The sequence below is a fragment of the Hyperolius riggenbachi genome, chromosome 7, assembly GCF_040937935.1.
Source record: "Hyperolius riggenbachi isolate aHypRig1 chromosome 7, aHypRig1.pri, whole genome shotgun sequence".
NCBI lineage: Eukaryota > Metazoa > Chordata > Amphibia > Anura > Hyperoliidae > Hyperolius > Hyperolius riggenbachi.
In genome coordinates this window covers 22932671-22959815 of record NC_090652.1, presented here as the reverse complement: position 1 = coordinate 22959815, position 27145 = coordinate 22932671, and the positions used below count along the sequence as shown (strand labels likewise).

General features: G+C 45.7%; 2 protein-coding genes across 7 annotated transcripts in view; one reads left to right on the top strand and one right to left on the bottom strand.

Annotated features, from left to right (window-relative positions):
* LOC137524151 (zinc finger protein 84-like) overlaps positions 1 to 23250 on the bottom strand; it is a 62325-nt gene extending 39075 nt beyond the window's left edge. Inside the window, exons 1-6 of one of the 4 annotated variants that reach the window (XM_068243721.1) lie at positions 22978 to 23250; positions 22262 to 22347; positions 22080 to 22179; positions 20462 to 20559; positions 20278 to 20362; positions 13043 to 15288 (exon numbers count right to left, since the gene is read on the bottom strand). In XM_068243721.1, coding sequence (XP_068099822.1) covers positions 14336 to 15288; positions 20278 to 20362; positions 20462 to 20559; positions 22080 to 22179; positions 22262 to 22347; positions 22978 to 23077 — 1422 coding nt within the window. In that variant the 5' untranslated portion in view covers positions 23078 to 23250 and the 3' untranslated portion in view covers positions 13043 to 14335. Of the gene's footprint in view, positions 1 to 13042; positions 15289 to 20277; positions 20363 to 20461; positions 20560 to 22079; positions 22180 to 22261; positions 22348 to 22977 lie in introns of those variants that run through there. The other 3 variants (XM_068243722.1, XM_068243723.1, XM_068243724.1) reach the window with 3 other exon arrangements.
* A 175-nt stretch (positions 23251 to 23425) lies between these two features.
* The window catches only part of LOC137524137 (zinc finger protein 436-like), a 297499-nt gene continuing 293779 nt past the window's right edge, over positions 23426 to 27145 (top strand). For 2 of the 3 annotated variants that reach the window (XR_011022637.1, XM_068243694.1), the window contains exons 1-6: positions 23426 to 23684; positions 24893 to 25026; positions 25339 to 25503; positions 25587 to 25710; positions 26521 to 26618; positions 26728 to 26854. Coding sequence is in view for 2 of the 3 variants with exons in the window: in XM_068243694.1 (XP_068099795.1) it covers positions 23636 to 23684; positions 24893 to 25026; positions 25339 to 25503; positions 25587 to 25710; positions 26521 to 26618; positions 26728 to 26854 (697 nt within the window). In the remaining variant the exon portion in view is untranslated. The remainder of the gene's footprint in view (positions 23685 to 24892; positions 25027 to 25338; positions 25504 to 25586; positions 25711 to 26520; positions 26619 to 26727; positions 26855 to 27145) is intronic. The other variant, XM_068243693.1, reaches the window with a different exon arrangement.

The following is a 27145-nucleotide window of genomic DNA, read 5'->3' as shown; positions in this document are numbered from 1 at the left end:
TATCAGACCATTCTTTGTTTTAGGTCAAAACACTTGACAAGATAGCAAACAAGAGGAGTCTGAGTGACAATAGTGTGTTTAAAAATGGACTAATATCTGTATACAATGGCTCAAACCTGGCTACATTGAATGTGAAACCAAAACCCATGCAAGGTTTCTATGCAATATTTGTGTTTCCAAAGTCCAGACACAAACACAAGGCTTAGGAAATACCTTTATTTTTCTTATAGCTGGGCAAACCAGCAACAATATGAAAATGTTATTGAAAATGTATACGTGTTAATATAAAGATTCCCTGAATGAATATATCCAGAATGGTATAGAAATGTTATATGGTTACCAGTGTTGTATATTAAACAATAATGTTAGAGATATAAAACCATGCTAACAAAAACAATGTTTTATATAAGGAGGTCCATGGTGGTTTTCAATATGCCACTATGATTTTGGATAAAATCAAATCTATCTTAAATATGGTAGAAAAGGTCACTGTATACTAAATAATAACCAATGATCCCATCCAGATCAGCTATCCATAAGATATGAATTTTTATAACATTGATTTATTCACTGTTGGGGTATAATAAAACATGATTTTTGTCTTTAGTTTGCCAAATATCCCAATAAGTCTGTGATTAGTTAGCCAACAGCACCTACAAAGGGTGAAAGCCAGTATTACACTTGGGTTAAAGATTAGTCACAGAAAGCTCCCATTGATCACTCCCACTGCCCAGTGATAGGCTAGAAGACTTAATCTCCTGGGCAGGACCATAGGTAGTGAGGGGAATAAGATGAGAGGGGTCATTCAATGAGGAGGATCAGACCATCAAGAGATCTGAGCAGACCAGGACATAGAGGATTCATGCCATCTGAACACAACCACGCCTAAAAGGAACACGCCCAGAGGCCATCTTGGTGACTATATTTGAAACCAGTTCTGATTTTTCTTTTTAAGCATATGGCTTATCACAGCACAAATATCTGAACGTTTGATTTATTGACCATTGTCTTTCTTAAGTTTATAGTCATTTATAGCCAAAGGGAGTGCGTTCTTCCAGTGCACAGGAATTACTCATTCCGCATATTTGATAAAACCCATTCAGTGGGTATATTTTTCTTTAGATTGACACAATCAATCGTTCAAGAATCGCTGACTGTGAAATCCATAACTTATTTTTCTTTTTGGATAAAAGCTAGACCTTTCAAGCTACCTCCTCTAGATATTTTGATACTTTGCCGCAGCATGTGCAAGCCACACCTAGCCAAATTTAGGACGACTCAATAGATATCTTATTCCAAAATTATATGTATTTTACCCGCTTGCTCTGTGTAGTATCACAGGCCAGCGGAGGTTAAAGTATAGACAGTGGGAAAATTCCTGTCATTTATAGTTGATTGCATAGAAATTGTGGGGCAAACGCCCAGTCGTCAGATCCACTGAGTCATCCTAAATTTGTTATATTGAATGGTATAGCTGACATCAGCCAGTTTATTTTGGATAGCGCATTTTTGATTTTGGACTGCGCAATTTTGATTTTTGATAGCCACCATTTTGTTTTTGATAGCCACCATTTTGTTTTTGATAGCAGCCATTTTGATTTTGATAACAGCCATTTTGTTGTCGTTCAATTCATCCATTTTGTCTCCAGAGACCCTGTGGTAAATTGAGTAACAGGGCCGACGGCCATATTTGAGGAGTCACATCTATGCACTGTATTTGAGTTGACTGCTAATTGGTTTAAGCCTTTTGTATTGGTGAATAAGTATAATAACATTTTGATGTTTTACTGAAATTATTATCCAGCTCATTGCTTATTATAAGAATGACCTTATGAGTTTTGTTTTATATCAAAAGTGCAATATTATATTGTTTTGATATTGTAATATTTATTCAATATTAAATTGATATTTTTATAAATTGGTCCACATTTATTTGCATGTTTAAACCAGTACTGTAAAACCTCGGAAAACAAGCTCACACAGTTAGGCGTATGTTTGTATTTTAGCTCCTCCTATTTTCCCAGGAGCATTACATTTACATTTTTGATTTTATATTTATTTTTAAACAAGTTATACAAACATTGACAAAACGCCCGACAATGTGACGGCTCATGCTGGTGGTGGAGAGGTTGTTAATATTTTTCCCCCTGCTCAGGCGGGTCTTGCACACCTTGCAAATCGCCATGGTAACATCCTCAGTGCAGTCTTCAAAGAAAGCCCAGACTTTGGAGCACCTGCCTCCTTGCTGGCGATTTCTGTTTGCTCCTCTTTTGCCTCTCACTTGAACTTCCACGCTTGTGGTGCCTGAAATTGCGCGCCGCCTACCTTGTGGCACAAGGCGAACTCGTGCAGCAGTGTGTTCTTCAACAGACTCATCTGTGCTGCTGCTACGACGGCGATGTTCTCGTTCACAAACAAAATCTGGGTCTCTGTCCACATTGTCCATACCCTCCTCTTCCATCTCCTCAAACTCGTCATATGTCATTGTGGGCCACCGCCGTGGAGTAGAGCTCCCCACAACAACCTCTGCGCAGCACACTCCAACGTCGTCTTCCAGATCTTGTCGGCCGACCTCCTGCAATTGCAACCCCTCCTGCCCAAATTGCTCTGGGATTTGGGTTTCCGAGTCCTCTTCGGACTCGCCTTGTATTTCAGTGCGCGGTGCATTTCCCACAGTTAACGGTTGTGAATCCAGGCACAACATTTCTGGCTGTTCCTCCATTGACCTTTGAAAGGTGGAAGTTTGTTGGGCTGGGAATAGCTCCTGCGAATACCCCATTGTGTCCTGAGGTAATTCATCGGACTGGTTATCTGGCAGTTGTGTGCGTGGTGTCGCTGCCGGTTGTGTCAGCTTTGTGCCCACTGGCTCCTTGTAACTGGCTGAGGACTCGGACCTCGTGCGTGATGTGCTGGTGCTGCTTAACCCACTGCTGGACGCTTGAGAGGTCATCCAAGTAATTATCTGGTCCTGTTCTTTTGGATTTGTGAGGGTTGTTGTCCTGGACAACATGGGCGGTATTGAGTGGGTTTTCTTGGGTGCTCCCCTGTGGCCTGTACGTGAACCGTCAGGGGAAACACCTCTTCCCTTGCCCCTCCCTCTTTCACCGGATTTCTTCCTCATTTCACTTATCCTTACAGTACACGCTGACTGGCAGCAGTACAGTGGCAGTACAGAAATGCTATACAGTACCACTATTCCCAGCAGCGACACAGAGCACAATGCTATACAGTGACGGGTGAGCGGTGTACCACTATTCCCAGCAGCGACACAGAGCACAATGCTATACAGTGACGGGTGAGCGGTGTACCACTATTCCCAGCAGCGACACAGAGCACAATGCTATACAGTGGCGAACGAGCGGTGTACCACTATTCCCAGCAGACACAGAACAGTACACAGAATGCTATATAGTGTGGCTGAACGAGCGGTGTACCACTATTCCCAGCAGACACAGAACAGTACACAGAATGCTATATAGTGTGGCTGAACGAGCGGTGTACTACTGTTCCCAGCAGACACAGAACAGTACACAGAATGCTATATAGTGTGGCTGAACGAGCGGTGTACTACTGTTCCCAGCAGACACAGAACAGTACACAGAATGCTATATAGTGTGGCTGAACGAGCGGTGTACCACTGTTCCCAGCAGACACAGAACAGTACACAGAATGCTATATAGTGTGGCTGAACGAGCGGTGTACCACTGTTCCCAGCAGACACAGAACAGTACACAGAATGCTATATAGTGTGGCTGAACGAGCGGTGTACCACTGTTCCCAGCAGACACAGAACAGTACACAGAATGCTATATAGTGTGGCTGAACGAGCGGTGTACCACTATTCCCAGCAGACACAGAACAGTACACAGAATGCTATATAGTGTGGCTGAACGAGCGGTGTACTACTGTTCCCAGCAGACACAGAACAGTACACAGAATGCTATATAGTGTGGCTGAACGAGCGGTGTACTACTGTTCCCAGCAGACACAGAACAGTACACAGAATGCTATATAGTGTGGCTGAACGAGCGGTGTACCACTATTCCCAGCAGACACAGAACAGTACACAGAATGCTATATAGTGTGGCTGAACGAGCGGTGTACTACTGTTCCCAGCAGACACAGAACAGTACACAGAATGCTATATAGTGTGGCTGAACGAGCGGTGTACTACTGTTCCCAGCAGACACAGAACAGTACACAGAATGCTATATAGTGTGGCTGAACGAGCGGTGTACTACTGTTCCCAGCAGACACAGAACAGTACACAGAATGCTATATAGTGTGGCTGAACGAGCGGTGTACTACTGTTCCCAGCAGACACAGAACAGTACACAGAATGCTATATAGTGTGGCTGAACGAGCGGTGTACCACTATTCCCAGCAGACACAGAACAGTACACAGAATGCTATATAGTGTGGCTGAACGAGCGGTGTACTACTGTTCCCAGCAGACACAGAACAGTACACAGAATGCTATATAGTGTGGCTGAACGAGCGGTGTACTACTGTTCCCAGCAGACACAGAACAGTACACAGAATGCTATATAGTGTGGCTGAACGAGCGGTGTACTACTGTTCCCAGCAGACACAGAACAGTACACAGAATGCTATATAGTGTGGCTGAACGAGCGGTGTACCACTGTTCCCAGCAGACACAGAACAGTACACAGAATGCTATATAGTGTGGCTGAACGAGCGGTGTACCACTGTTCCCAGCAGACACAGAACAGTACACAGAATGCTATATAGTGTGGCTGAACGAGCGGTGTACTACTGTTCCCAGCAGTGACACACAATGACTGGGGGGGACCCTGGCTAGCGTGGCTGGAGCGCGAACTACCCTGCCTGCCTACCCAAAGCTAAACCCACAGACAAATGGCGGAGATATGACGTGGTTCGGGTATTTATTTACCCGAACCACGTGACAGTTCGGCCAATCAGAGCGCGTTCGGGTCCGAACCACGTGACCCGTTCGGCCAATCACAGCGCTAGCCGAACGTTCGGGGAACGTTCGGCCATGCGCTCTTAGTTCGGCCATATGGCCGAACGGTTTGGCCGAGCACCGTCAGGTGTTCGGCCGAACTCGAACATCACCCGAACAGGGTGATGTTCTGCAGAACCCGAACAGTGGCGAACACTGTTCGCCCAACACTAGTTAGAGGCGTGGTTAGAAGTGTGTCTTAAAGTGTCCCTCTTTCTTATCTCAAAAAGTTGGGAGGTACGGTGATTTTTATAAAATCACATCCATAGCATTGCATTAGCAAGAGCTTTTCATATCACAAGCACTGAGAAATGGCTTAGTGGGTTCCAGGCCATAGACAGTCATTAAAGTGTACCCAAGCCAAAAAAAACCCCAAGATCTACTTACCTGGGGCTTTCTCCAGCCCCTGGCAGCCTAACCTTCCCCCGCTGTAGCTCGGCTGTCCCAGGGTCCGCTCCGTTGCAGATATTGACCTTGCCATCTTCTGTGCGAGCGTACAGCTGTGCAGAACGCTCCTGGCCACGTGAGCACGATTACGAGCGACACAGTCGCGCAGGTGCAGAAGATGCCAACCTGGCAAGATCGGCATCTGCAACGGAGGGAACACCGGGACACCGGCTGTGAGCAGAGCTGCGGCGAGGGACAGATAGGCTGCCAGGGGCTGGAGAAAGCCCCGGGTAAGTAGATATTGTTTTTGAACCCCCGGATGTATCTTTTCAATGAAATGTCCAAGTAAAAAAAAATCTACTTACCCAGGGCTTCCTCCAGCCCCTAACCTCCATCTTGTGCCCTGGCCACAGCTCCGCTCCCAGCCGGGGGTCACCTCCGGTGTAGATGCCGACCTCGCCAGGGGCTGGAGGAAGCCCCAGGTAAGTAGTTTTTTCTCCCTTACACATTTCCTCTCAGGTGAGTATCTGATTTTGATCCCGAGGCTCGGAATCGCTTTAAAATGTTTGTTGAAAAAGGTTACAGCAGCTCAGTCTAGCCAGAGATGAATGTCTAGCCCCCTGAGCCCAAAAAACTGCTGGGTCATTCTCCAGTGAGCTTGGCAGTGACAACAGACTCTCTTTTTCCACCATACAAATATTCTCTGGAACTGGAAAGTCCTTTTGGTAGATTCAGCACTTAAAACTGATATCACCTAATCCCACTGTTATTTACAGAAAAACATGATAGCTTGAAGAGTATCTAAGGAAAACCGCGCCTATGGCTAAGACTGAAATTCGCACTGCAGATAGGGGAGGGGGTCACCATTCCAAAAATATAAGGTGTAGTCTTAGATTAATTGGTTGTGTTCAAGTTGATATGAAGCATGACCTGTAAGAATGAAGTATGGCACTAGGTCAGCCTGTACATATTTCCTATATAACAGTTGGGCAACTTGTCCCCCCAAACAATGTAACCGGACCTAAGAATGCCCCTCCAGATATAAACTAGATTCTAGATGTACACCATCAGGGATGGAGCAGCACCACTAGTGCTAGGCACCCATGGAACATGCATCACCTGCACCCATGTAGATACGCCTCTGATGATGGCTCCAAGCAGGGATGCTCAAATACTGAATTCGGATGAAATCTACATACCCGGGGCTTCCTCCAGCCCCTAGCAGCCATCTTGTGACTATACACTTCCTCCTTCAACCCGGAAGGAGGAAGTGTTTGTAATCACGTGACGCCGGATTGAAACACATCATGGGAGGCCCCGAGGGAACAGCCAAGAAGACGCCTGATGAGTAAGATTAACCCCCTCGCCCACCCGCACAGGTGATTTAATTAGCAGAATGAAATCCGAATAACACCTATTCGGATTTCATCCGAATTCGGTATTTGAGCATGCCTAGCTCCAAGTAATGTAGGAAGGGAAGTGGGTAGAGGCAAAACAGCCTTGCCACTAAAAGGAACCAGAAGTTCAGAGTGAGGAATTGTGGGAGTTGTGCTTTCATGTCCCATGGTGTAAAACCAGGATCCATCTGAAAATGGCACCTGCGAATAATGAGGCACGGTGTTGCCGCTAATCCTTTTGTCGCTTATCGCTATTTAAATTTAAAGCCTTATCGTTATTTAGCGTTAACACACAGAACCCTCTCTGTACCTATCCCTAACCCCTAGACTCCCCCTGGTGGTGCCTAACCCTAACCACTTCCCTGGTGGTGCCTAATCCTAACCACCCCCTGGTGGTGCCTAACCCTAACCACCCCACTGGTGGTGCCTAACCCTAACCACCCCCCTGGTGGTGCCTAACCCTAACCACCCCCCTGGTGGTGCCTTACCCTAACCACCCCCCTGGTGGTGCCTAACCCTAAATCTCCCCTGGTGGTGCCTAACCCTAACCTTAACACTGTTACATTAAATCCATTCACCGTTTTGCAGTTAAATAACGTCTGCAGTTTGGCTTATGTAGGGCGCTATTGATAAATAAGGTCACTGTGGGCAATAACGTCTTCTGTTTGGCATTTGAATGGCGCTATTAATAAATAACGTTACTGTGTGCCGTTTTTCTTCTTTTTTCCCTGTGCGCCATTATTATGCAGTACTAACGATAAATAGCGATAAGCGTATCTTTTTAATGCGGCGCCATTTTTATGCATAGGCGCTGTGCGCCATTATTCTCTGATACGGTAAAACCATTCATTTATAATGGTCATCGTGATGATAGTGGTGTGCACAGATGGTGCATGGCAGTATTACCCTTATTTCCAGCTGGAAGTACCACAAGTTACTCTATTAGCGAAATCTGCGGTACTTGAGCAGCAAGACTCGCTACTGTGCCCCGCGTTACTAATGGTAACACTTGTTAGTAAAGAGCATTACTGTAGCAATGGTTGCACTACTTAAGTACCGCGGGTCGCACTAATAGCATAACTTGCAGGAAATAATGTTAATACTGCCGTGAGCTGTCTGCACATGCCAGTATTACCACAATGCTGTGTATTAACCCCATTGTAACCAGGTAGACTAAACAGTTTATTGCATGTCTGCACTAGCGATGAGCTTCTGACTTCCGCATTACTGAGCCTTGGAAATTATCGGCCAATCACAAGACTTGAAAGTATTGGGCCAATCAGCGAATCCGTATTCTGCCGCAGGAATTGCATTACTGCGGAATGCCACATTACTGAGCATTGGAAATGTTATGCCAATCAGAAGACTCAAAGTATTGGGCCACTCAGAGAGTCCGTATTGTACCATGGTAATCTGGAATACCTCGGAATGCCATATTACCAAGACTTGGAAACTTTAGGCCAGTCACAAAACTCTGAAGTATTGGACCAATCAGAGAATCAGTAATACAGTGTTACTTCCGCTAAATATACTCGATTACAGAAAAATGGAAAACAACTTTTTTTTTTTTTTAATTAAACTTTATTAAAGTGGACTTGAACTCAGAACTTCCTCTCTACTCTAAAAGATACACAACAGCATAATAACTTTTAAACAAAAAAAAAACATTTATTTGTTACAGCTGATAGAAATCCTAAAATACATCTGCACAGTTTCTACATCCTGATTCTTGGAAGCGGCCATATGGTTTACAGCCTGTGCTTTCAAATGGGCTTCTTATCTGCCATGGGCAATCATGTGACACGGGGGAGATCAAATTACAACTAGTGATTAGACACAAATGAGGGGCAATTACGCAGGCTAAACTCTTCACATACATACAGGGTGCATTTCTGTTGTTTTCCTTGTGTCCTGTGCAAAAGTTCAGGTCCACTTTAACAAAAATAGCAACTCCCACACACTTCTTTGGAAATCGGGAATCCTGAAATTAGATGTTACATGTTACAACTACAAAACACTTTCCTAGCAGAAAATGGCTTCTGAGAGCAAAAAAGAGATAAAAAGGGTCAATAGTTCATAGATTTTAGCTCCGGCAAACTTCAATGAATGTGTTATTGATCAAAAACAATAAAACAGGAAAAAAAAAACGTAAAAAGTAGATTTAAATCTAAAATTAAACTGTGGAATATCTTAAAAAGTCATTTTTAGGAGAAGGAGGATAAATACAATTGTTTATTTCATTTGTTTATATTCAACTCGGTTATCCTTTAATGAAATCCCTTCACACATTTCAGTGCCCGGTATAGACTGATTGAGCGCCACAAGAAATTGCAGAAATGATGCAGAATTTAATGTTATATCACTTCAGTACACAATACTAGTCATTTTATAACAGGTCGTCAGAAAATAAATGTATTTACAATTCAGATCAATAATCATTAACCACTTGTGTACCAGCAGTCTCTGGCCCCTTAAAGAGGAACTCCAGTGAAAATAATGTAATGAAAAAATTGCTTCATTTTTACAATAAGCCTCTATAATAAAATCGCTGCGTCCCTACGTTCCCTGTCCCTGTGTCCGTGCTGTGAGCATTCTGCGCACGTGCGCGCAGTTCAGCCGGCTCTGACAGCTCTGCGCCTGCAGTTAGGCTGGCTCGGGGCTCCAGTGGCTGCTAGGACAACAGGGAGTGTGAGGAGAAGTATGAATGTTTGGCTGATGTAAGGGCCTGTCTGAGTGTGTGGAAAGCCTCTTTGTAGCTGTGAAAATGCTCAGGCAAGTTATTTTTTCGCCAGTGCCGTTCAGCTATTCGGGAGTGGCGTTTCAGTAGTTTGATCTCCTCGGTAAGCCCGGGTTGCCGAAGGGCCCGGCTTCAGTAGACCGTGGAGGAGGGAGCCACAGAGTCAATGGCTGAAGTTAAAGGGAATGTCCAAGCAAAATAGAAAAATGAGTTTCACTTACCTGGGGCTTCTACCAGCCCCATGCAGCCATCCTGTGCCCTCATAGTCACTCACTGCTGCTCCAGTCCCCCACTGGTAGCTTGCCGACCTCGGAGGTCGGCGGACTGCATTGCGTACATTTTTACGCATTCCCGCTAGTGCTGGAACATTAACATATACATTTTTACGCATTACTGGTTCAATGCGTAAAAATGTATGCATTGAACCAGTAATGCGTACAAATGTATGTGTTAATGTTCCTGGACTAGCGGGAATGCGTAAAAATGTACGCAATGCAGCCCACCGACCTCCGAGGTCGGCAAGCTGCCAGTGGGGGACTGGAGCAGCAGTGAGTGACTACGAGGGCACAGGGTGGCTGCATGGGGCTGGTAGAAGACCCAGGTAAGTGAAACTCATTTTTCTATTTTGCTTGGACATTCCCTTTAAGGTGATGTTACACTGGTCGTCTGCTAGTTCGGGGTCAGTAAAAGAGGATAGAGTAAGTAGAGGATGCAGAGAGGCTGATAGTGTTTGGGGATTGAGATTGCAAATGCTGAGGAACTTGTGTACAGAAATGTGTCATGGGGATGTTTAGGGACTGGATGGAAGGATGTTGAATTTGAGTAAGTTATGTTTAGACAGTGGGAGGGAAGAGTTGAGGAGTTTGGATAGGGAACAGCAACTAGTGAAGATTAGGTCGAGTGTGTGGCCGTCAGTATGGGTTGCAGTGGTGGGCCAAAGTGTGAGGTCAAGGGAGGTGATAAGTGACAGGAACTTGGAGGCACATTGTAAAAGCTTTCCTCTCCCTGATTTACATTCTGACATTTATCACATGGTGACATTCTTACTGCTGGCAGGTGATCTCTGAGGAAAGAGATGATGCACTTTTGGCCGTTAGAAACAGTTATTTCCCACAATGCAACAAGACTCCCACAGTGTGATGTCAGGAGGAGTTTCACCACAATCAGCCATACAGTGCCCCCTGATGATCAGTTTCAGGAAAGGAAAAAGGGGAATCAGCTACTGATTGGGATGAAGTTCAACCCTCGGTTACAGTTCCTCTTTAAGGACCAGAGACTGCTGGTATCAAAAACCGGCTCCTACTGACAAATCACTGCATGGACCCGCCACTCTAGCCATTCACCCTGCTCACCCATTGCCACAGGTCCTTCGCTCTGCTGTCTCTATGACAGCAGAGCTCTGTGAGCCAGTCACGAGCTGATTTCATAGGCTCCTGACCCGGTGTTCAATTTGAGCCAAGAAGATTGGCTCACAGTGATCGCAGGGTCAGAAGCCAATGAAATCGGCTCCTGACTGGCTCACAGAGCTCTGCTGTCATACCAACCGCAGGGCAAGGGGCCTGCGGCGATGAGTGAACGGCGGGATCGGCAGGTCCATGCGAACACGGCAATTGAAATCTACGCCCTGGAAAGAATAAGCAGCCACAAACAGGGCGTAGTTTCAATGACTGCACTTAAGAAGCGGTTAAAGGCAACAAACATTGAGCGTGTGTATGAGCCAATACTACATTTACCCAGAGCCCACCAGTCAGGGCTTATGCGCTGTGACTATGCCCATGCCAAGGAGGAGATCTGATTGGCTCTCACATGAGTAGCTGTATAACAGAAGAGGGGTTTCTCAATGAAGCCCAGTCACACAATTGTACTATGGAATGCAGGGAAACCTTTTAAACGACGAAGTGGAAACAAGCACTAAAACATTTGTTTTAAAAAACTGAAACATACAAGCGATTATGAATTAGAACTCTTCTTTAGAAAATGGATTATTAAATATACCATTGAACTTCTCCTTTAAGCAAAACACAACAAGAAAAGGGGGAGACTCTCTTGCTGAGTGGAGACCCCAAAAGTAACGAGGAAGAGAGTCAGAAGCGATGGCTGGAGGATCTCCCTATTGGATGTCTCAGGACATGTGGCAAGCTAGTGACTCCACCTACCAGATTCAAAATTGGTGGATATTCTCAAAACTAATCATACCTACAATTCAAATTTCTATACATGGGACAGTTTACCCCTGAAGTGCCAGCACAGACAGGGCACTGGAATCACTTGGCTGTGTGTTTTGTGATGAAGAATGAAATGTACTTTTACATGTCAATCATTTACCACACTCTGAATGAATAAACCGGAGTTAGACACCAGAGCTGTTCTAAAATGTTTTATACATACCTGGGGCTTCCTCCAGCCCCATCCGCACGGATCGCTCCCATGCCGCTGTCCTCATTCTTCTCGCAGCTCCGATACCGGGTCCCCGCACTCCCATCAGTCGGGCCAGTCTATGCAGGAGAAGTGCGCCCTCTACGTATCTCTCCAGCGGCTGCTGGTGAGAAACAGAAACAGCGCACTTCACTTACATCAGACTGGCCCCGACTGACGGGAGTGCGGGGACCCGGTACTGAAGCTGCGGGAAGACTGAGGACGGCGGCGTGGGAGCGATCCATGTTGATGGGGCTGGAGGAAGCCTCAGGTATGTAGAAGACATTTTATTTAGAACAGCTCTGGTACACTTTAACGCTGTTTCCAGTAATTTTCCAGGGCACAAATTCTGCTGAACTGTTTATACTTCAGAGTACATGTGGTGTGCCCCAGGGCTCGATACTATCCCCTTTGTTGTTTACCAACTACATGCTGTCACTTGGAAAAATCATCCAAAAACACGGTCCGACATACCACTGCTATGCTGATGACACCCAACTATATTTGTCATTTAAACCTGACATGACAGACCACATTCCAAAAAATCCCCACATGCTTATGCTACATACACACTTGAAAGATAAATGAAAGATATCAGACCAATTTTACCACCTTCCATGTAGTATGAGAGCCATACTCTGCACAGTCTATTCTATGGAGCTGAACTCCCCATCAGGTAAAAATCTTTGCAAGATGCTGCTTACAAAGACGCTGTACACATTCAAAAGATCAGTATCTGCAAAAGATCAGCTCCTGCAAAATGCATTCATAGTCTATGATATCTGCAGATCCTCATACACACCTTGTTTAACAGACATTCATCTGCAGATCATCTGCAGATCAGATCCACTAGGATGGATTTTCAGATGTGCAGATGAATGTCAGATATGCAGATGAAGTCTGTTAAACAAGGTGTGTATGAGGATCTGCAGATATCATAGACTATGAATGCATTTTGCAGGAATGAATCTTTTGCAGGAACAGATCTTTTGCATGTGTACAGCATCATTGTGTGCAGCATCTTGCAAAGGTTTATATCAGATGAGGAGTTCAGCTCTATAGAATGGACTGTGTTGAGTGTGGCTCTCATACTACATGGAAGGTGGTAAAATTGGTCTAAGATCTTTCATTATTCTTTCAAGTGTGTACACACCATTAGCTGAGCTTCAGGAGTGGATGAATGAAAACTAGCTTAAACTAAATGCTGACAAAACTGAGGTTCTTGTCATGAGCACCTAAGAGCAAAGCAGCTCCAGACACAGTCAGCACCACTAAGGATAGGAGGCTCAAACCTGAACAACTCAGACTTTGTGTGCAGCCCGGATGTACTGATTGATGGGGAATTAAGCTTCAGGAATGAAATCTCAGCTGCTGTGAAACATTCCTTCTTTCACCTAAGGAATATTGCAAAAATTAAGCACCTCATTCCTTCAGAGGATCTTCCAACGCTAGTAAACGCCTTCATCACAACCCGGCTGGACTATTACGCCTTCTATAAAGGCCTTTGAAATTAAGACCTACACCACCTGCAGCTAGTACAGAATGCTGCCGCAAGACTGATGATAAGCCAACCCTGCAATTGCCACGTAACACCATTCCTTTGTTCTCTACACTGGCTATCCATAAAATGGAGAATCCCTTTTAAAATTGGCATACTAACATTCAAATCTCTACACCATTTTGTTGTAATTATATTCACTATAACTATTTCCTCTAAGAAGCAACACTGGTTATGCTCTAAGTTGTCATTGTCCCTTGGTTACTCCATGTATGCCTGTCTATAATACCTCTGTACTTTGAACATTTCTGTCTTCATTATTCCTTCTATAATTGTTATTAGAGTTAAAGCTTGTGCAAGACTATAATCCGTGCTGTAGCCTGTTAATATGCTTATGCCTATACAGTCTGTGCAGATTTATGTTAACTTCTTATCTTATAAAATCCAATAAAAACGAAACAAATCTCTACACCACTGGAAGTGCATGTTCTGTATAAAGCCACAGAGGTAGTTAATCAGCTCTGCTGATACAATAATTACCTCACCTGTGCATGTTTTTGGTTTACTGCAAAACATGCACTGTTGGTGGGCTTTGAGGACAGTGTTGGGGAACTCTGCCCTACACGACCTAGGTCCCAGAAACCTGAAGGACTTGTTGCAACTTGTCCTGGAAGATTACTGGAAACAATGTTACCAGGTAACTAATAACTCTAGTCTTCCCCAGTCATCTTCCAGCATATGTCCTCTGAGATGATCAGCAAGAAATGAGAGGTTAGGCTGAGTCCCCAGCTTGGAGAAAGTCCTGAATGTAGAGCAGGTGACATCTGTAGTGTAGTTCCAGCACTGTGAGGCCACGTCATTGCTGCTGCTCTAATAATATGTGCTTCCAGGAGACTTGTGCTTGTATCCCTGTAGCTTCATAAGTTGTCTGACTTTAACTTTTTACCACATTTCTTACGTGAATAAGGACGCTCTCCTGTGTGACTTCTCCGATGTGTAGTAAGATTAGCTTTCCGACTGAAACGTTTCCCACACTCAGGACATGAATAAGGACGCTCTCCTGTGTGACTTAATTGATGTCTAAGAAGACCAGCTTTCTGACTGAAACATTTCCCACACTCTGAACATATATAAAAGTCCTCGCCTGTGTGACTTTTCTGATGTCTTAGAAGACCAGCTTTCTGACTATAACATTTCCCGCACTGTGGACATGAATAAGGCCGTTCACCTGTGTGACTTCTCTGATGTCTATGAAGACCACCTTTCTGAAAAAAACCTTTCCCACACTCTGAACAAGAATAGGGATGCTCACCTGTGTGACTTGTCTGATGTCTTAGAAGACCGACTTTCTGAATGAAAGTTTTCCCACAATCGGAACATGAATAAGGACGCTCTCCTGTGTGAATTTTTTGATGTGTAAAAAAATCAGCCCTGTAACTGAAACTTTTCCCACACTCTAGACACGAATAAGGACGCTCGCCTGTGTGACTTCTCTGGTGTCTAAAAACATCATCTTTGCGAATGAAGCATTTCCCACACTCTGGACATGAATAAGGGCGCTCACCTGTGTGACTTCTCTGGTGTCTAAGATAATTTGTTTTCAGAGAAAAACATTTCCCACACTCGGAACATAGAAATGGCTTTTCTCCAGTATGTAACCTGACATGTGCAACAAGATGTGATTTGTTTCTACAATATTTCCCACACTCTGAACACCGATACGTCTTCCCACCTCCCTTTCTGACAGTAATCAATATAGATAAATCTGCCGATTTGTCCTCACGGTGACGTCTGTTGTGTTTGTTTTTAGCAGTGGAGTTTCCTGCTGGTAAATGTAGTGCGGCACCATTATCTTCTGCACCATCATCTGCTGGAGAAATAACAACAGTCAGAGAACAGTCATTGTCCTGTCAGCAGCCAGGTGTGTTGCCGTAGCAGTGACAGATTACATCACAAGAATATATACTAGGGCATCTCAATACACTACAATATCATCAGAAAGTTAATTTATAGCAGTAATGCAATATTGTGAATCTTGTATATCATATACAGCGATTTATTTTTAACCTCCTGGGCACCCCATACTGTATCGGGCAAGAAAAATTAGCTAAAACCGGTATGCCCGACACAGTGTTGGGCGTGCCGCTCAGGAGGCTTTCTATAGAATAATTTCCCCCCAGAGTAGGTTAGCAAGGTATAGGTGCCCCCAGCTGGCCTAGCCACCTTCACTGGGGACCTTGCTACCTTTACTGGGGAGATATATACCTGGATACCTATATTGAGGGCACCTATATCTGACTATCTATACTGGGGACACCTATATCTGGCTACCTATATTGTGGATGTACCTATACCTGAACACCTATATTGGTGGCAACTATACCTGGCTACCTATCCTGGGGCAACTAAACCTAGGTACCTATACCTGGATACCTATATTGGGGGCATACAATGTTCTGGGGGGGGGGGGGGCTGGGGCTCAATCGTTTGCCTCCTTGGCACCCTGAAAGCAGCTTGGCCTAGAAACTGCCCTGGATGGAGGGTGAAACTTAGCTTCTAATGGTTAGCGTAGGTGGCGTAGTGGTTAGCTCTCTCGCCTTGCAGCGCTGGGTCCCTGGTTCGAATCCCAGCCAGGGCACTATCTGCAAAGAGTTTGTATGTTCTCTCCGTGTCTGCGTGGGTTTCCTCCGGGCACTCCGGTTTCCTCCCACATTCCAAAAACATACGGATAAGTTAATTGGCTCCCCCTAAAAAAAAAAAAATTGGCCCTAGACTACAGTACTTACACTACATAATATAGACATATGACAATGGTAGGGATTAGATTGTGAGCTCCTTTGAGGGACAGTTAGTGACAATATATATATATATACACTGTACAGCGCTGCGTAATATGTCGGCGCTATATAAATACTTAATAATAATAATAATAATTCTAATGTACACTCTACATCATGTACGTGGGAAGGGCTTATACTTAAGTCGGCTTATACCTCCGATAGTGACATGTTCCCTGGCAATCAGCATTGATGGCGGCAAATTAATTTTATTTATTTTTATTTATTTATTGAATTCAATAAAATAACCAGAATGGGATTCTGAAGACAGATGGGCATCACGTGGTTACGGGTAATGTATAAATGTACACACAGGGGGTACATTTATACACTGGGGTGGGGGGGGGCAGCCGATTCCCAAGAGATTTCATGCTGAAATCGGTCAGGAATTAGCCTGGGGTGTATGGGCAGCCAACAGATTTTTCTCTAACCAGATTCGATCAGAGAGAGATTGGTCTCTTGGGCGTATCTGCCCATCATGGCTAGATGTATGGCTACTAGCTATGGGCAGCCTTACCCCTGTACTACTTCCGGGTCACAATGACCCGCAGCATGCCCTGGGCCGGATGCGTTCATTAGTACGCATGCCCTGGCCCGGCCATGTGCGACCTTGATTGCGCGCCTGTGGCCAGGCACGCAATCAAGGACAAGCATCGCCGGCCCAGGGCATGCGTACTAATGAACGCATCCGGCCCAGGGCATGCTGCGGGTCATTGCGACCTGGAAGTAGTACAGGGGTAAGGCTGCCCATAGCTTTGCGGTGAGCAGTTCTGCGAACTACATCTCTAATGGCTGCCTGCAGTGCAGGTTGAGCAGCTGCAGCTTGGAAGTGTAAATGATCAACTGAATCAATCGATTTTGGATGGAAATTGGTCAACTGGTCAACATTTGCGTTCTCGATTTCACAGCAGATTCGATCATAGTGATCGAATCTGCTGAATATCGGCAGGAAATCGATGTGGTGTATGGGTACCTTTATTGAAACAATGGACTTGCTGGAAAGTTCTGTAGCCTTAGATAAGACCTGTCGTGATCCAGGCTTTTCTGGAAGCTTCTGTGTAAGGAGGGGATGCGGCGTTTCAGGCGGGGCATTAGTAAGGAAGAAGATACTGAAGTAAAAAACGTTTTTTGGGGAGAGACTTCAGAGTCTCTTTAAAATGAAAATCGCCACATATCTGGGGATTCCACCAGCTACCCGTAGCCTGCAAAGTTCCTCGGCGGCCACATTAATGCGGCGACTTCGGCCGTCACGAGCAACTGCGCATGTGCGGTCCATCTGCACACCCGGATCGATAATTCCGTAGCGCTTGCAATCCCACTCTGATAAGGTGTGTTAACTCTGATAAGGTACATTAACGTTGGCAAGGCATGCTATTTGTCTTAGTGAATCAAGCCCCTTGTGTTTTGCAAAACGGGTCGTGTTCCTGTGGTGGCAGCGATTTTATGTGTCTGCACAATTTGAGGTTTCTGTTGATTCTTCCAATCGAAAAAAAAAATAGATGTAATTTTTCAATACAATTGATTAATATTACCAAAGAATCATATACAGGATCTTCTCAAAAAATTAGCATATTGTGATAAAGTTCATTATTTTCTGTAATGTACTGATAAACATTAGACTTTCATATATTTTAGATTCAAATACACACAACTGAAGTAGTTCAAGCCTTTTATTGTTTTAATATTGATGATTTTGGCATACAGCTCATGAAAACCCAAATTTCCTATCTCAAAAAATTAGCATATTTCATCTGACCAATGAAAGAAAAGTGTTTTTAAAACAAAAAAAGTCAACCTTCAAATAATTATGTTCAGTTATGCACTCAATACTTGGTCGGGAATCCTTTTGCAGAAATGACTGCTTCAATGCGGCGTGGCATGGAGGCAATCAGCCTGTGGCACTGCTCAGGTGTTATGGAGGCCCAGGATGCTTCGATAGCGGCCTTAAGCTCATCCAGAGTGTTGGGTCTTGCGTCTCTCAACTTTCTCTTCACAATATCCCACAGATTCTCTATGGAGTTCAGGTCAGGAGAGTTGGCAGGCCAATTGAGCACAGTAATACCATGGTCAGTAAACCATTTACCAGTGGTTTTGGCACTGTGAGCAGGTGCCAGGTCGTGCTGAAAAATGTAATCTTCATCTCCATAAAGCTTTTCAGCAGGAGATGAAGATTACATTTTTCAGCACGACCTGGCACCTGCTCACAGTGCCAAAACCACTGGTAAATGGTTTACTGACCATGGTATTACTGTGCTCAATTGGCCTGCCAACTCTCCTGACCTAAACCCCATAGAGAATCTGTGGGATATTGTGAAGAGAAGGTTGAGAGTCGCAAGACCCAACACTCTGGATGAGCTTAACCTCCCTGGCGGTAAGCCCGAGCTGAGCTCGGGCTATGCCGCGCAGGGGGAGATCTCAGCCCCTGGTGGGGCGATTTTTATTCTGTAAATTGCTGTGCGCGCAGCCAGCACTTTGCTAGCCGCGCGCACAGCTTGATCGCTGCCACTCTGCGGCGATCGGCCGCACGCAGCGGCGAAAGAGGGCCCCCCCCCCCCGCCAGAGCCCTGCGCTGCCCGGACCAATGAGTTCCGGGCAGCGCTATGGGCTGGATCGGAGGTGTCTGACGTCAGGACATCGGCTGACGTCCATGACGTCATCCCGATCGTCGCCATGGCGACAGGAGAAGCCAAACAGGGGAACGCGTTGTATACGCGTTCCCCTGTTTGCTATAGATGCCGGCGACGATCGCACTAGAGGGACACATGCGCCCTCTAGTGGTGTTTCATGTAGCTACCACTCTGGTAGCTTTACATGAAACGAAAAAAAAAAATTAAAAAAAAGTTTTTTTGCCAATTTGGCAAAAAAAATTAACCGCCAGGGAGGTTAAGGCCGCTATCGAAGCATCCTGGGCCTCCATAACACCTGAGCAGTGCCACAGGCTGATTGCCTCCATGCCACGCCGCATTGAAGCAGTCATTTCTGCAAAAGGATTCCCGACCAAGTATTGAGTGCATAACTGAACATAATTATTTGAAGGTTGACTTTTTTTGTTTTAAAAAAACTTTTCTTTTATTGGTCAGATGAAATATGCTAATTTTTTGAGATAGGAAATTTGGGTTTTCATGAGCTGTATGCCAAAATCATCAATATTAAAACAATAAAAGGCTTGAACTACTTCAGTTGTGTGTATTTGAATCTAAAATATATGAAAGTCTAATGTTTATCAGTACATTACAGAAAATAATGAACTTTATCACAATATGCTAATTTTTTTAGAAGATCCTGTAGTTACCACCTTGATTCCTTTTATGTTGCGGAATCACCGCTCCCTACCAGACTAACATTGCTAGCCCCCGCACCTTTACCCGGCACCCCAGGGATTCTGAGGAGGATTCACTGGTTCACTTAGGCAGGTCCCCTGGTAGGGACTGTGTAGATGCATCTTCCCAGGACTTCTGTTCTACATTTTACTAAAGAGCAGGAGCGTTGGCTGCGGTGGTGGTCCCGGCGGGTCGGTGCAGTTATGGCGGGGAACAATGGTGCCAGGGGAGCCTGGCATGTAGCAGTGAAGGTTGGAGTCTGTGGGTGTGCACAGCAATGTAGTCGCAAGTGTGACAGACATTAGGAGTCTGTCGGGATGCCCAGCAATGTAGTGGTAGCAAGTTGCAGATGTCAGGAGTGAGGGGGGTACCCAACATTGTAGCAGCAGTGCCGAGGTGCTGAAAGACAGCTACACCGCACAAGCCTCAATCCAGCATCGCCTGTCAGGTAGGAGTAGTGATCAGGGAAATGACTATTATTCACCTGAATGATAAATTCACCTCTTTTCCCTCAGCCACCACACAGGTGAAGTCCAGTGTGATTGGGCAGGTGAAAAGTAACGCGCACACAACGAGCTACATGTAACCTGGAATTGGGATATCGCCATTGTCTTGTCTAGAACACTGAATATCAGAGCTATGGCCCTGGGTGTAAGCACACAGTTGCACTGTACGTGGAAATGGGCAAGGCAGCTTGTTCACCTTGAAGTGGCACCTTCTTTGCAGACTGCTGATCCTCCCACTCATCATCTGTATCCTCCACCTTCACCTTAATCACGTCTTCATCCTAAACACAGAAAATAACACTGTTACAATGCAAGCACTGATGAAGTGAGGTCATTCCATATGGAGTCAGTATTATGTTTACAGCCTCAGTTCCACCTACCTGATGAGGGTCGGAGGCGGTGTCATCTTCCTGTGTACAATCCTGGGAATAAAGAGGACCTGTATATCTCTCTGGTGAGGTTCTGTTACTGGATCCACCTGTAGGGAACACACACAGGGGTGGAAAAGGCAGAAATATAGGATTCCTCTATTACAGCATAAAAGTGATCTCTGCCATGTAGTCCCAGTGACTGCTGTACAGAAGCAGCTTTGTGTGTGGCTGGGGGAGCTCTGCAGTGTATTGCAGCTCACAGACAACTAACCCATGCTCTATAATAAGCTCCTTATTAGGTGGGGATTAGCAGAGATGCCACAGTCATACCCAGGGAGAGGAATATCTACATTGAAGGGCACAGGTGTTAAACTCTAGGTTTGTGGGCCGTGCTGCTCAAGTCACTGTTTCTGGATGAAATGTTGTCAATTTGAGCCAGAATGCAGCAACACCCCTCGGAACTCCCCCAGCAAAATTAACATTAGGAGTAGGCCTGAACGATTTTAGGAAAAAATTGAATTGAGCGATTTCTGTCTGAAATTGCGATTTCGATTCTATTCATGATTTCCTTCAAATCAAGCTTTGTTCCCCCTCTGTCCCCCTGTATCTATTTGTGCCCCCTCTGAGTCTCGCTCTTGCCCCCTTTGTGTCTCTGTGACCGCTCTGTTTCTCTCTGTGTCTCCCTCTGTGCCCGCACTGTCTGTGTCTCTCTGTGCCTCCTCTGTCCTCGAAGCTGCATCAGTTCTGGACATCGCTTCAAGCACGAGTCCAGCGATGCCCATCTATCCACTTCGCCTTCTGCCGGTTCTAATCCACGGAATACTTCCTGTAGGTCATGTGATAGAGGAACACAGTTTTGCCAAGCACCAGAGCCGGCAGACGATGATAGAGGACGGAGAGCGTTGGACTCGAGCGGTAGGTATGTCCAAAGCTGCGGGCCGCACGCGCCGGGACTTTGGGGAGGTTTGCAGCCATTTCTTCAAACTTCCCCATGTGGAACTTATTGGATCGCGATAATTGTCACTTTGACGATTCCAAAATTGTGATGTTGGTGATCACGATTTCGGTTTAAATTCGATTTATCTTTCAGCCCTAATTAGGAGGGACCCCCTCCTTGGATCCAAACCCCTTATGTAGCTGGTAAACCATACAATCGCACCTTACCACTGCCTACACCCACCCGCTCTCCCCACAGAGAAGTGCAAGGTTAAAGTGTAATATTTACCAGCTCCAGCACGGAGTTGGGTCCCTCTGTTCCTCCCAGCAGTTGCATGCTCTATGCTTGCCTGCCTCCCGATCACGTGACATGCGCTCAGAGCCAGGGGTATGCAGCAAAGAGGACTGGAGTAGGTAAATATTAAACTGCTCCACTGCGCCACTCTGCAGGGGGTGGGGAAGAGGGAATAACAGCAACCTCCTTCCCATGGTCACTTTAGTTACACCACCTAGTTTGAGATTATTAAGTAAATGTTAATAATTTGGTCTGCAACTTAGACTGCGTATTAAGTATTGTCCTCTTAGATGATTAAGTTTGACACCCCTGTTCTAGGGGATGAGGGTGCCCTGCAATCTATTAGCAGTGCTGAGGTGTTGGAAGACAGCTCCACAGCACCTGGAAGTGGCATACCTGAGTCACTGGTCCCCATCATGTCACTCTTCTTTGCAGAGTGTTGTTCCTCCCACTCATCATCTACATCCTCCACCTTCACTTTAATCATGTCTTCATCCTAAACACAGAAAATAACACTGATGAAGTGAGGTCATTCCATATGGAGTCAGTGTTAAATTTACAGCCTCAGTTCCATCTACCTCATGAGTGTGATCTTCCAGTGTACAATCCTGGGAATAAAGAGGACCTGTAGATCTCTCTGGTGAGGTTCTGTTACTGGATCCGCCTGTAGGGAACACACACAGGGGTGGAAAAGGCAGAAATATAAGATTCCTCTATTACAGCATAAAAGTGATCTCTGCCATGTAGTCCCAGTGACTGCTGTACAGAAGCAGCTGTGTGTGTGGCTGGGGGAACTCCTCAGAGAAGCTTTGAAGATTTTTTTTGCAGAGGCTACATGGACAGCTGGTCCTGGCAGGTCAGCAAAGCTGTGGCGAGGAGCAATGCCAGTTAGGAGGGTGTTAGGGTGCCCTGCAATGTAGCAGCGAGTGTGGAGACATCGAGACTGTGTCAGGGTGCCCTGCAATGTAGCAATGAGTGTAGAGGACACTGGGAGTGTCAGAGTGGTCTGCAAAGTAGCCGTGAGTGTGGCAGACGTTGTTAGTGTGTTGGATTGCCCTGCAATGTAGCGGCAAGTGATGCTGAAAAACAGAAATCAGCTCCACAGCACAAGCCTCATAAAAAAGCTTTGCCCTGCAGGTTGTAATAACAGTAAGAGGAATGACTATTATCAAGCTGCTTACCCTCCGGAAAAAGATATGGCTATTGTCTTATCTGGGGGCACCAAATAGGTGGGAAATAGCCCTGGATGTAAGCACATTATTATATGTGTCAATGGACAAGGCTGCTTGTTCACCTGGAAGTGGCATCCCTGAGTCACTGGTCCCCATCATGTCACTCTCCTCTGCAGACTGCTGCTCCTCCTCCTCTCCATCCTCCAGCTTCACTATAATCATGTCTTGACCCTAAACACACAAAATAACACTGTTACAATGCAAGCACTTCATTACATGTGGAATCCCATCAGCCACACACTACACACACACAGCACTATACTGCACACTCTGTATATTGTGGAGTATAAGCAGCACAGAGTGAAAGTTTAGACATAAGTCAGGGGTCGGATTCGTGTTAGAAATAAGTGAAAAGAGGTTAATTTTACCTCTCGGGAAGCCAGCGCACATTGATGACATAGGCAGCAGAGAGTGGTCATACCACCGCCACTAGAGCACGAGCTGCACACCTCAGCAGTGGCGGCCATTTTGCTGAAGCCCAGCATTCTCCCAGCCATGAGCCATAGAGAGGAGGCCACACCCCCAGCTTGCTCTGGACAATGTGTATCCCCCCAGCCATGTGAGAAGCCCCCCTGCAGCCAGGTGTGTGAATGCTGAGTGGGAACAGGAGGAGAGGAATGAGCTGTGTGTTTGGAGGACCCTCACATGGTGTAGAGACCCCCTTTGTGAATCAGCTGCTCCTACAGACTTTGCAGCAGCTCTGCCTGTGTCCCCTCTCTGATGGAGGGGCTGCCTGTGACTGCTGCAAGCTGCCATTATCACCACCCCAGTAAGTGTCACATTTATAGTAGTGTGTGTGTGTGTGTGTGTGTGTGTGTGTGTGTGTGTGTACAGTGTGTGTACAGTGTGTGTACAGTGTGTGTGTACAGTGTGTGTGTGTGTACAGTGTGTGTGTACAGTGTGTGTGTACAGTGTGTGTGTACAGTGTGTGTGTGTGTACAGTGTGTGTGTGTGTGTGTGTGTGTACAGTGTGTGTGTGTGTGTGTGTATACAGTGTGTGTGTGTGTGTGTGTGTGTATACAGTGTGTGTGTGTGCGTTCTTAGTGTAATACTGTGTATTTGTATATAGTGTGTAACTATGTGTGTTTACAGCATAAAAGTTTGTGTTGTGATATCAGCAGCAATAACCTCTTGTTTTAAAAGGCTTTAATTCCCAGCTACAGCATATTCACATTGTTACAGTGTTACGATGAGTAACATCGGTGCCGTCAGAAGACAGAGCCGAGGTTGCTTAAAAACACAATAATTCGGCCTCCTGCATTCGCTATCCAACGGCGGCCTGGAGGGGGAATAGTAATTAACATGGCCCGGACTTGTGTGTCATAAATGAACTGATTCATAGCAAATGCATTTTTTTACACGCTTAAAGAAAAAAGGGCCTGTTCACACTAGACTCTACAATGCTACACAACCCCCATACACAGTGTGACCAGACGTAAACCTCTTCTCCAGCTTCCCAGGTTTTCATGCATATGAGGGTAAATTTGCATTGATTAGCAATGCATGGCACATCTGTACTTTGATCAATCAATATATTTCAAATGTGAGTCTAACATGAGCTGGAATTTATGGGGCTGACCTGGAATACTAAAGCAGCTGATCAGATCTGAGAGCTACAAAACTATTAGGTGTGAGCTTCATTAATCAGCTGATCAGCAGCTTTCAAATCTGATTGGCTGTAGCAAAGCAGTTTAGCCCCCTTCAAATTCCTGCTCATTTCCAACTAGAATTTGCAAAAAAAATTTAATCTTTTTTTTGCAGTGGACGTTAGTAGCAACCAAGAGTGGGTGAAATGACATTGGCTTGGAGAAACGCAGAGAGCTGTGGTTTATCCAATTAAATAAATGAGATCTTTATTATTATCCAGTATAATGATCTGTCTGTGACCTGCTGGGAGTGCAGCACATGTCATACATCTCCATCCTTATATAGTCATACAGGCCAGATAATCCTCAGTCTATTCTCCCCCCTGTGTAGGTCACGTGACCATATCAATGAGGATGGATGAGGACCAGAGTCACATGACTGAGAGGATAGTAATGCTCAGCCTGGAGATCATCTGCCTGCTGACTGGAGAGGTGAGGAGGATTCTGGTAAGGCTGACTAGAGAGGTGAGGATTCTTGGCGGGCTGACTGGAGAGGTGAGGAGGATTCTGGGAGGGATATACAGTATATGCATATATATATTGCTTTCACTCCACATCACAACCTCAACCAGCAGCTCAGCCTGCACTCAGCTTGCCTGTGCTGGGTGAGGAGAATTCTGGGAATATACCATCATCACCACAACATGTCAGGCCTGTGCTAGGTGAGGAGGATTCTGGGAATGTACCATTATCACCACAACATGTCAGGCCTGTGCTGGGTGAGGAGGATTCTGGCAATGTACATGGTGATTGTGGTTACTGTGTGTTATTACACAGGAGTATGAAGTAGTGAAGAAGACATCTGGTGAGACTCCCGGTAGCCGTCATCATGGCCCATCCACCATCTCAGTGACTCCACCTCACTCCCTGACACCTCAGAGAAACAATGTGAAGAAGATTCTAGAAGTCATAAACAAGATGATTGAGCTGCTGACAGGACAGGTGAGCAGTGCTGAGGATTATGGGACATTATGCAGCATCAGCATGGGATGTGTGTGGATAGTGACTATTGTTGTGTGTGCCAGGTCCCTATGAGGTGTCAGGATGTTGCAGTCTATTTCTCCATGGAGGAGTGGCAGTATTTAGAAGGACACAAGGACCTTTACAAGGACTTCCTGATGGAGAACCAGCCGCCCCTCACATCACCAGGTAAGAGCAGTTCAGAGGATCCCCCCCCCCATTATCTGATAAGCACATAAGCCTCGGGAACCTGCTAGATAGAAGCGACCAATCATCAGAATCGTTCACTGGAAAACAGTGTACAAAAGTTAAAACATGGTGAACAACAATGACTCTTGGGCAGCCCCTCATTTATTTGTAACCCCCCCCCAATCAATCCCCTCTCACTTTCCTTTAGCAGCCTCCCTGTTATTTTGTAACACCCCCCCCCCCATCCCCCCCCCCCCCATGTGTGATACCCAAGTAGAGGGAATGCTCTGGGTAGTGCAGAGGGTTCCTAATTGCTCCACAAGCCCACCATTGCTGCGCAGGGCCCCTCTAAACATATTCCACAAGAGTTTGTCACGTGTTTCTGTGGCTGCACTCCCCTCTGTGTACGAGCGTCTGTACTGCTCATGCGCGAGTACAGCCACGTCTGCACGCTAGTACAAAGCCTCTCGTGGACTGTGCAGGCGTGGCTGTACTCTCACACATGCAGTGTGGCCATGCTTTTACACGGAGGGCTGCACAGCCACGCCACATATCTGACAAGGGTGAGTAGGATGAATACCTCTCCCTGGATATGACTGTGACATCTCTGCTAATCCCGATCTAATGAGCTTATTATAAAGCATGGGTTAGTTGTCTGTGAGCTGCAATACACTGCAGAGCTCCCCCAGCCACACACAAAGCTGCTTCTGTACAGCAGTCACTGGGACTACATGGCAGATATCACTTTTATGCTGTAATAGAGGAATCTTATATTTCTGCCTTTTCCACCCCTGTGTGTGTTCCCTACAGGTGGATCCAGTAACAGAAACTCACCAGAGAGATATACAGGTCCTCTTTATTCCCAGGATTGTACACAGGAAGATCACACCATCCCCCACCCTCATCAGGTAGATGGAACTGAGGCTGTAAACACAACACTGACTCCATATGGAATGACCTCACTGCATCAGTGCTTGCATTGTAACAGTGTTATTTCCTGTTATTTTCCATGTTTAGGGTGAAGGAGTGATGGACGTGAAGCTGGAGGATGGAGATGATGAAGAGACACATGTGAAGGAGGAGCAGCAGTCTGCAGAGGAGAGTGACATGATGGGGACCAGTGACTTAGGGATGCCACTTCCAGGTGAACAAGCAGCCTTGCCCATTGCCACATATAACAATGTGCTTACACCCAGGGCCATTTCCCACCTATTTGGTGCCCCAGACAAGACCATGTGCACCATCCCTCCGGCCTTCACATTGGCTTCAATTCACTATGACCTGATCGGTAAAAAATAATAGGTTGGCAAAATGCCACATTCGGTATATCATGTATATCCTGTGTATCAGTCTTTCCCTGTTCACGTCTGAAGAGTTACAGGGTAAACATTTACGGATGTGTCCTGCAACTGCATCTTGTGTATTGTTTACTTTC